General features: G+C 36.1%; 2 protein-coding genes across 5 annotated transcripts; one reads left to right on the forward strand and one right to left on the reverse strand.

Annotated features, from left to right (window-relative positions):
* Positions 1-2,100: 2,100 nt before the first annotated feature.
* LOC21391406 (probable serine/threonine-protein kinase PBL19) lies at positions 2,101-5,429 on the forward strand. Of its 3 annotated transcripts, none has more exons than XM_024161237.1 (5): positions 2,101-2,282; positions 2,807-3,215; positions 3,645-3,905; positions 4,360-4,482; positions 4,709-5,429. In XM_024161237.1, exons 2-5 carry the CDS (start codon positions 2,862-2,864, stop codon positions 5,255-5,257), a joined length of 1,287 nt encoding a protein of 428 aa, XP_024017005.1. In that variant the 5' UTR covers positions 2,101-2,282; positions 2,807-2,861; the 3' UTR covers positions 5,258-5,429. The 3 variants fall into 3 exon arrangements, with proteins under 3 accessions (XP_024017005.1, XP_010089771.1, XP_024017006.1); XM_010091469.2 differs by having other exon boundaries at positions 2,860-3,215; XM_024161238.1 differs by having other exon boundaries at positions 2,886-3,215.
* Positions 5,430-5,512: 83 nt separating this feature from the next.
* LOC21391408 (pentatricopeptide repeat-containing protein At5g16640, mitochondrial) lies at positions 5,513-9,392 on the reverse strand. Of its 2 annotated transcripts, XM_024161236.1 has the most exons (3): positions 6,171-9,392; positions 5,943-6,039; positions 5,513-5,657 (listed from the first exon to the last, which is right to left on the reverse strand). In XM_024161236.1, the coding sequence occupies exon 1, from the start codon at positions 9,269-9,271 to the stop codon at positions 6,683-6,685; it is 2,589 nt and encodes an 862-aa protein (XP_024017004.1). In that variant the 5' UTR covers positions 9,272-9,392; the 3' UTR covers positions 5,513-5,657; positions 5,943-6,039; positions 6,171-6,682. The 2 variants fall into 2 exon arrangements, with proteins under 2 accessions (XP_024017004.1, XP_010089773.1); XM_010091471.2 differs by lacking the exon at positions 5,513-5,657 and having other exon boundaries at positions 5,872-6,039.
* Positions 9,393-10,644: the final 1,252 nt, after the last annotated feature.

Below are 10,644 nucleotides of genomic sequence, written 5' to 3' on the forward strand. Positions count from 1 at the left end.
CTAATAATCATTATTTGAGTATGCCTTCCAAACGGACTCTAAAAATTATAATTTTTTCGGTCAGAAGTTAACATCTATTTGATTGGTCTAAATCACTTTTACTTTGTAAAATCAAGGATTAAGTTGTCATAAATAAAATTTTGGAAAAGAAACTACTAAATTGGGGGAAATTTACGGGCCTAATCAAATACTAAAAACTATTAATTGCATCAATAATAGATATATGTTGGTGACGGTGGTAATCAGATGTATGAGGATGCTGCAATCGTGTAACAAGAAAAAGGATTATCTATTTTAACAAAATTTGTAACTTTTTAAGAATTTTTACCTTTTTTTTGAATTATTGATTTAATCGTTGATTGATTTATTTTAATAAATCGCTTATTGACAGTAAAAACAAAATTATCAATTCAAATTTATAAACTAAAAATCAATGGTGTGCATTCGGTTCGATATCACTTTTGAAGTTTGGTAGACTATTATTAAGGGTTATTTGGAACTGAGATTCGAATTCTATACATTACAATTCAGTGAAAAACTTTTTTAATTGATTTTAAGATTCTCCTTTTTTTTTTTTTTTTTTTTTTTTTTGTTTTTTTTAAATTTCCTTATTCAGATAAAACTTTCATTAGAAATGCCTTGAGCAACGCAAAATCTCTCATGCAGCCGTCGAGATGTGTATGAAAAATATGAAAGGTCCTGAGCCGCTCAAATTCAATTCACCAGCTCGTGCTATGATATGCGGCGGCGGATAAGTGGCGCTATAAATATATACGTGCTAATTAGTGACTCAATTATAAATTAATCCGCTGGAAAAGTGACCACGTGACATATGACACCTCAATTTTTTAACTAGCTATTTCAAAGAAAAGACTGTTTATTTTACTGATGTAGTTCTGTTTAACTTAATTTTAATAATGAGTGTAGTTTAAATTAATATTTAATAAGCATATAATTTGAATTATATTTCTCATTTGAATTGAGTTAAGCAGTTTAATTTAGCATTCGTTTAATTCACTAGTTTGAATTTTGTTCGTTTGAACTTTTTGATTTGAACAGAAAAATTTAAACTGTGTGGTTTAAATTGACATTTAGATGTATAGTTAAAGAAAAAATAGAGAATTTACTTTTGAGAGTGTATGAATCTAGACCTTTATATTTTATTATTGATAAATACTTTTTTATTAGTATAATTATTTGACTAAAAAAATTATGAATCAAGGTCCCGTTCATTTCACCGATTTGAGTTTAAAATTTGAGTTTTACTACAGTAAAAATATCTCAGAAACAGTCACATTTAATTTTTTTACCAGTAAAAAACTTTCACATAAAGTCACATCTCTACTCAAATTAAAAACTTAAATCAGTGAACTAAACGGACCGCAAGAATAAAATTCATATATTTTTAAAAAGTATTTATCAAAATTTTTTTAAAAAAATTATAAATACCCAACAAGGCACGACAAAGTGTTTAACGTGATATTTCTTGAGAACGTAAAATCCTACAAAGGCCCAAAGCGCATGTTTCTTGTTTTTTTGTTTTTTGTTTTACTCTCAAATCTCAAGCGCTAATACCTGGGTTTTTATTAAATTCGAGGTGGATTGATTTTATTTTATGTTTCTCTGAATGTTGACAATAATAATCAACTTCGCTTGTATACATCATGCACCGCTTTATATTAGTACTATTTAGCTCGGCTTGAATCATTCTTTAAAAACTCTTTTATTTTGTCCCTTAAATTTTTAATTTTAGTGATTTTGTCCCATAAATTCTTTACTGATTTTTATACTTTCTCAAGCCCATGTTAACAACCTTCTAGGCTCTAGCAATAAAGAGGGAAAAAAAATGACTCAGCTAGTCAGATGTCAAATGTCAATTGTCAACCTCCACCGGATGGACCCCATTTCGTGTGTGCATTGGGACTTGATACAGCCTCAACTCATTAAATAATTACAAAAAAAAAAAAAAAAACAGAGAGAAAAAAGGTCACTTTCTTCTTCTATTCGGACAAGCAAAAGCAATTGTCGTTTCTAGAAAATAGTCGTAACTGTCAACTTTAAACAACAGATTACGTGAAAATAGATTTGGAAACGTTCCTATCTATTTGATTCGTTGAATTCTAAAACCCCAAACCCGTGAAAAAGTGATACAGTCACCACATAGTCAGTCAATACCCGTCTGCCAAACCAGAACGAATTCTTAAAGATTTGGGTAATCTCTACTTCAAGTATTCTCAACAACTTTGAGAGAGAAGTATTTAGAGGACAATTAATTCTCAAAGGTAATCTCTTTGGAAGACCTTTTCTTTCTTCTTTCTTTTCTTTTTTTTCCTCTGCGATGTTCGTTTATGTTGATTCTTTACTGTTGTATTTTGCTCCCTTCTTGCTTTGCATGTTTTCCCATCTGGGTTTTTTTGTCTTGTTCCTTGAAATTGCGTATTCTCTACAATTTTAGAGTTTTTCGGTGATTTCCCGTGTGGGTTTTTTTTCATTTCTCTGGAGTTTCCTTTTCAACATCTGGGTTTTCTTAATCCTTTCTGTTAGTTCTTTGGCTTTCTCATCTAGGCCTATCAAAGTCTTAATCCTTTCTGTTGGCTTTCTCATCTAGGCCTATCAAAGTCTGTCTTGGATTTCCGTAGTTGTTTGGTTTCTTTGTTGTCCAGTCAACTCTCTGACCATTTGAATAACCACTTTTTTTGTTTTTTTTCTTTGACTTTAGTGTTTTCTTGTTTAGCAATTTTAACCAGATATAACCATCTGGAGTACATAATGAATGACGCGAAAGCTATTGAAAATTTAATGACAGTGTTTGTAAAATTGATGCAATGGAAGTAAAGTGATGCTACATTTGAATTCTAGCAATGAAGTGTTTCTACTATTTCAAGGACAAAACCAAGAGCAGGCAACAAAGGTCAGCTCCTGAGCTGAAAGAGCAAAGCAAATCCCAGTATTCAGGAGCTGATGATAGGATTATCAAGTCTTCCTGCTCGGCTAATTCGCCTCGCGGAATACCGGAAATGTACGAGGAGAAGGCGCATAATTTGCGCGTGTTCACGTTCTCCGATCTCAGGCACGCAACACACGATTTCAGTAGGCTCCTTAAGATCGGGGAAGGAGGATTCGGGAGTGTTTACAAGGGTTCAATTAAGCCTGCTGATGGAAAGGGCGATCCTGTCGCCGTCGCCATTAAAAAGCTCGACAGTCATGGCTTGCAGGTATACTAGATTTCTGAGAGTATATTCCATCTTTTCACGGGCTTATGGAAATTGTTTCTCAACTATTTTCCAAGAGTAGTTCATTGGAAATGCGTAAACTTCTCTATTTTTCAATTAATTACTAATTGCCAGACTCTTGATTTTTGTGTGGTGCTAGACTAAGGTCCCGTTCATTTTATCATTCGAGTCATATCTAACTTTTTTGCTGCAGTAAAAAGCTCTCACATAAAGTTACATCTCAACTCGAATTAAAAACTTGAATCAGCGAATTAAACGGGCCCTAAGTATATTGGAGTTCTCATTTATTATTCTATAAAACTTCTTCAGTTGGATTTGGATCTATGTCATGAATAGTGTATTTGTGTAATGAGAATTTTCATGGTAGATTTCTTTTGAAACCTTCCTATAATAATATTTTTTCTCATATAGGGTCATAAACAATGGGTGGCAGAGGTGCAATTTCTCGGTGTCGTAGAACACCCAAATCTTGTCAAACTCGTGGGATATTGCTCCTTGGATAGCGAAAGAGGGATCCAACGGCTACTCGTCTATGAATATATGGAAAACAGAAGTCTAGAAGATCACCTTTTTAACAAGGCTTATCCAGCTCTTTCTTGGAAAACAAGATTAGAGATAATACTTGGAGCGGCCCAAGGGTTGGCTTACTTGCACGAAGGATTGGAAGTTCAGGTTTTGAGCTAACACATTAGTATTTGGTATTCAGCTTATTAAAATACGCACACGAACATCATTCCAATTTTCTTCCTGAGCATAAATTCAATTGTTTGTCCAAACTTTTTATTCGGTCAACTTTTGAGTGCATGGAGTTGTTTTCCTCTTATAGAATGTGCTAGAAGGGTAATATTTGATCTTATTGAGAACTCATCTGGTATCACCATTGAAATTAAATTGACTTTTAAATGGAATTGACTCGTATGGTATTACCATTTTTATCATGTTAGTTCTTTTAGATGATATGATGATTCGGAAAACAGGGCTTTTAAGATTTGGGTTGATGCCTGACAGCCAGTTAGTTATGGTTCTTATACAACATACGGATTCCGGTCTCACATCAGTTTATGCGCATAACACAAGCTAATTGATCATAATTGTTCACTACTTTTTTGCTATCTTAATGGTGAAGGTGATATTTCGAGATTTTAAATCCTCAAATGTGCTGCTGGATGAGAATTTCAGACCAAAACTGTCGGACTTTGGGCTTGCTAGGGAAGGGCCAGTGGCTGGGAATACTCATGTTTCAACTGCAGTAAGTATTTTCTTCCTTGATATAAAACATTTATGGCAGATTTACGGTTTTTTAACAATCCTTAAGCGATAATGAATTTACTTGTGATTGACTCACAATTACTGCAGCATATGTAATGATTGCTTATGTTGACTATGTAAGACTTTTTTTTTTTTTTTCCCCGTCTCTCTCTAAAAGAAACAAGTGAAAAACAATTATGTGCTGATGAGAACCCTTGTTTGGTCAGGTTGTGGGAACATACGGATATGCTGCTCCAGATTACATTGAGACGGGACATCTCACAGTGAAGAGTGATGTATGGAGTTTCGGCGTGGTGTTGTACGAGATTCTTACAGGCAGACGGTCATTGGAAAGGAACCGCCCAAGAACGGAGCAAAAACTTCTGGAATGGGTGAAACAGTTCCCTCCAGACAGCAAAAAATTCGGCTCGATAATGGATCCTTGGCTTGAAAACCAGTATTCTTTCAGTGCAGCAAGAAAAATCGCGAAGTTGGCAGATAGTTGTTTGTTAAAGAATGCAAAAGATAGGCCAAGAATGAGCCAGGTGGTTGAGATGCTGAAGCAGATTATGCAAATTTCAGACAATGGAAATCTGTCCGACAGAAGTCTCGAGTCATCTGACGATGACCAAGCTGATCCGGAACCAAGGCAGAGTCAGTTGGGGCCTGCGGAGTCGTGGAAAAGACGAATGTCCCATTTGGCCAAACTAGGTGAGCAGGTGGAGAGTGCTAGTAGAAGAAGATTCATGATCATGCAGAGAGCCAAAGTTAATTGATTGTATGTTAATGCTACCAGCAAGATTAATCAAGTCCTTTATTGGCCTTTACTATGTATATATAGAGTTGTGGGGAGAGTTTCTAAGTGAGGATCTCGGTTTAAATTGTCTCCTTCATCATTGGTGCTTTAGCGGATAAAAGTTGAGAAAACTACTTTGGTTTATGGCCTTATGGGTACATTGGATCACTAGTTTACTTTGAAATTTACAATTTGTTAATCAACCAAAAAGCCACAGAGGGAGACCAAAAAACTAACTAGTGAACCTAAGGCTAGGAACACCCAGAAAGTTTTGCCTGCATTAAATATGTCTGGAAGGGAAGGGCATATCCATGCTAGCAAATAACATTTGATCCTCTCTTTCTTTTGCTTAATGAGGTGCTTTTGTACGCTTAATTTATCTGTCAATATTAAATAAACACGTTATGAAAAATAAATAATATAAACAATGTAAAAAAGTACATGAAAGTATATGAACAAATGACCAAAACAAATCAACAAAAGCATCATCCCACCAATTCCCAACTAGTTTATTGAATTATGAAAATGTATACGTACATATACATATGTGTTGATCATTCTCGCAAACAATGAAATGTACCGAACTTTTAACTTTTTGATAAGAAAAACTTCCTTTATTGATAATTAAATCGTATGCAAAGGAAAGAAAAATTTATCAAACTCACAATTTGGTCAAGCAACTTTGTGGCTAGAGGATAGATATGGTAAGAACAGCATCCAAATTTTTCTCTTAGTACGGTTACCTACTGAAGTTTTTCCATCCTGCAATAACAATGAAGAATACATTTAGAGAGCCCAAAAAAAAAAAAACCAAAAAAAGGAATAAGACATTTAACACCATTCAAACACCAGATAACTATAGTAGGAAAAAAGGTATAGGAGAGAAATATTACCTTAAAGAATTGAACTTTCTGCGGCCAAGTTCATCGCGACTTGCAGGTATCAACTCTGACACCAAGTGAAGACCACTTGGGCCTTTTCGAAGAGCCAATTTTAGCAGCAACCACTTTGAATACAATTGGACCTGGGTATCTTATTCCTTCTGGTTGACATATGAAGAACTCAGAAATACACTGGAAATATGCTGGTAAAGAGAGCAATTTCCACGAAAGAGAGTACAATACCAGAGACAAAGATTCAACTGAATCCACCAAATCCTCTAATGTCTGCAGGTAAACCAACCTGCAAGACCATCACATCTCTTCTCATTGCATCAACTTTACTTCTCTTTTTCCTCTCCTTTCTCTCTGATGTGTTTTTCAGTTTCAGTCACAAAGTTCTAAGCGGGCTGTCACAGAAAGCCAAGCTTCTGTCTACTTAACCCCCATTACCGCTACTTAAACTTCACTAGCAAAGGATGCTCAACATATGAACTTCCAAAAAATTTTGATGCTAGCCAACTTTTTCAGGACCCTCCATGGCTACTTTCAATTAGCATAAGAGGATTCTGGGCTTCCTCAATACACAGTTTGTTTTTACTAAAATAATCGTACGTAATGTACATAAGGGCATCCAAAAATAGGCTTTTTCTAGAAGTTTCTCTTCTAACATCAGCATCTTCCTCAATGCTATGATAAGCTCTGGCCATTATTTTGTAGGTGATTTCATCAAAATCGAATGAAATATCACTCAACTTCTGGCCCCACATTAGGGCCCTCTCAGGCATCCCCTGCTTGCAGAAGTGAGACAACAACACATTAGTTGTAACAACATTTGGGAAAAAAGCCATCTTAAGGAGCTTTGCGGTTAAAATCAAAGCCCTATCTAGTATGTCACCACAAGCACCATTCAATAAAGTATTGTATGTTACTGTATCTGGGACAACACCTGCCCCGACAAGTTCATCCAACATCTTCACAGCTCGGTTTATTTTCCTCTTACTACAGAAACTATGGACATATATGTTATACGTTGTTATATCCGGGTTCCACCCACTCGCGTACATTTTATTCACAAACTGATCTGCAGAAACCATGTCAAACACTTTACAATAGCCATCAATTAAAGTGTTAAAAGTAACGATATCTGGCTTCAATCCATTCTGATCCATCTCCATAAATGCATGGATCGCTGACTTCATTCTTCCCTGCTTACAAAGCCCGTTAATGATCATATTGGCCGTAAAGATATCTGGAAGGAGACCCTTTTGCCTCATCTCTTTCTCTAACTGCAATGCTTCGTTCAGTTTCCCACTGTTACAAAACCCACGAATCAAAGAATTGTATAAGAAATTGTTAGGCACCAGTCCTTTCCTAGTCATTTCTAAAAGCACCTCATTTGCCTCATCCACCAAACCTGCTTTACAAAGTCCATTGATAAAGGCTGCGAAGGCAACAGCATCAGGAGATATCCCTCTTTGTTCCATCTCGGTCCACAGGCTTCGTCCGCCATTCAAGTCCCCCATCCTAAAGTACCCATCCAAAAGCACCGTGAAAGCCACTTTGTTAGTAGGAAATCCCTTCTCTATCATTTTACACAAAAGCTCCCTGGCTTCGTTTAGCTTCCCCTTCTTTGATAAGCCCATTATCAAGGAACTACATGTGGAGGACGATGGACTTAAACCGAATCCTATCATAGTCTTATAGGCTTCATATGCTTTTTCTTCCAACCCGGCCCAGCTATAAGCTGCAATTATCGAGTTAAAAGAAACCACACTCAGAGGTAATCCCTTCTCAAGCATACTCTCTAACAATTTCATGGCCTCATCCAATTTACCGGCCCAACACAATGCAGCAATTGAAATATCACAAAATGAGCTATGAGAAAAATGCTCTGCAATCGATAAATCCCTTAACAACATGTCTCCATCTTCTTCCCTTCCATACTTGTAATAGCCCGCGAGCAAGATATTGAAGGTTATGCCATCAGGAGTTATACCTTTTCTCTTCATTTCTTCATAAAGCATGTTTGCCTGACCAACATCCCTTGCCTTAACATATCCATCCATCATGGTATTGTATATTATGGTATTTGGAGAAATACCACCTTCACATAGACCATCAAAAACCCTCCTTGCTTCCACCACATTTCCCTCCTTACACAAGGCGTTTAAGATCGTATTAAAGGTAACAATACTTGGATTGCAACCACTTGCACTCATTAAACACATCAACTCTAGTGCCTTGGCAGTCTGCCCCCTAATGCAATTCGCATTGATCAAAATGTTGTACGCGAATACGTCGCGTTCACAATGGAATTTTTGCATCACATGTAACAAACTTTCTCCGATTCTCATTAACCCTTTTTGACAAAATCCAAGAATCAACATGCAAAACGTATAATTACACGGTCTAGGACCGTTACGAACCATGTCTCGGAATAACTTCCACACACTACCATAATCACCAATTCTAAGCAACAACTTAAACAAACAGTTAACAGCTGACAAGCTTGGCCTCACTCCCATCTCCCTCATCCTAGCGAAAACCTCCAATGCCTCATATCCCATTTCCGCATTCAAAAAACCCCGCATAAGCGTATCGAGAACAGAGAAATCTGACTCGTATTTGCAGTGACCTGCCCACATAAGCTCCACCATTTCTCTACTCCTACTAGAACCAATTTTGGCAATTACACAAGAAACCACATCCTGGGCAAGAAACCGGAGGTTCTCCGCCGCCAGCAAATGCGCTGCGACACAACAAGACCTCACAACCGCATCGGAATCGTCCCTAAACGCAAGTTTAAAGAATGCAAAAGCAGTCTCTCGAGTTTCCAACAATTTCATTATCTTCACAAGAAAGATTGGACAGAACTCTCTAGAAAATCCCTTCAAGACATAGCCTTTGTTGGATTTGATTATCTTCGACAACCCAAGAGCGATCTTGCGGCGCTCGTTGGGATTGACGGAGCTCAAAGAGCTGGAAGTAGGACTAGAGAGAGGCAAAAACTGATCCAAAAAATGGAAGGTTTTGGAGCGAAGGATTTGGGAGGAGTTGAGGGTGTGGAAATGTACCTGGAAAGTGCTGTGCACACGGCGGACACTGGCGGACATGGGGCAGCCGACGGCGGGTGTTTGGTTGGGTGGAAAATGCGAATCTCCGTCGGAGTCGGGGTTTTGGTGGGTTTTAGAAAATTGACTGATATCGAAAAATAATTTCTTGGAAAATAGGAGGAGCGAGAGAGAGCCGTGAAGGTTGAAAGGCCAAATGGTTATATTGAGGAGTTAATTTCCATTTTTTCCTTAAATAATGGCAAATTTTCATAAAGAATGTGCAAACGCTATAAAATTTACATATAAGTATTTAAAATAAACCGTAACGATATTTATATTTTTATTAGAGCAATTACATGAAAGCTAAATCATAAATTTCATTCTATTCCCACATGAATATTGTTGCATAGAGCCATGCGAAAACAAGAAAGAGAGAGTGGACATTGAGAAGTCTGAGACTCCAAACTGAGTAGAGAGGTCCGATTAGTTTCTTTTCGCTTTGGAGGCCCAATTGAGTATTGAGAGTGAGATTGGAGTCTTTCCTTGCGCACACACCCCGGCCCCACATTGAAAAAATTGGAGAATTTATTTTCTAGAAGGATTTTTAATTTTTGTTTTTGATAAATATATTAGTGTAATTACTTACTAAAAAGGTTATGAATCAAGAGCAAGAGTAAAATGTAAAAATTTTTATATATACATTTTTAAAAAGTATCCGTCAAGATTATTCTTGCACATTTAGACTTTAGTTATCTAAATCTCGTTCATTTTATCGATTCGAATTTTCAATTATACGTTTCTACAGTTAAAAGTTCTAAAAAAATGTCACATCTAACTTTTTTTCTTGCTATAGTTAAAAGTTTTCAAAAAATATCATATCTCAGCTCAAATTAAAAACTCAAATTCACAAAACGAACGAGACCAATATATACAGCTCAAATTAGGTTCTTTTCACTCGACTTGTCACATTAGATTCTTTTTCTTTTTCGAATGTATAGCCCAAATTGATGATAACAATCTAATATGTGAATTTCCATGTACATATATATACATATATATAAATATATATATATATATATGGAAAAATAGGAACAAGAGGATAAGGTCCTTCATGTTCATAACCATATAATTCCTGACCATATATCCTTTTTTTTCTTATTTTTATAGAGAGAGAGAGATAGATAGATAGCGTTTGTAAAACAGAGAGTGATTTGGACAATCATGTGTATCCCTAATTCAGCTAATATTTTTATGGTACTTATGTAAGGCTCATACTAATTAGAACTTGAAATTGGACAATCGTGTGAGTTGTAATTCTACTTCGCCTACTCCTTGTGAAATATGATAGATACGTTATCCTACACATATCTTGTGAAATATAATCCAAAAAAAAAAAAAAAAAAAAACTTCCAACCCAGGCAAAAAAAAAACAA

The sequence above is a fragment of the Morus notabilis genome, unplaced genomic scaffold, assembly GCF_000414095.1.
Source record: "Morus notabilis unplaced genomic scaffold, ASM41409v2 Scaffold906, whole genome shotgun sequence".
Classification (NCBI taxonomy): Eukaryota; Viridiplantae; Streptophyta; class Magnoliopsida; order Rosales; family Moraceae; genus Morus; species Morus notabilis.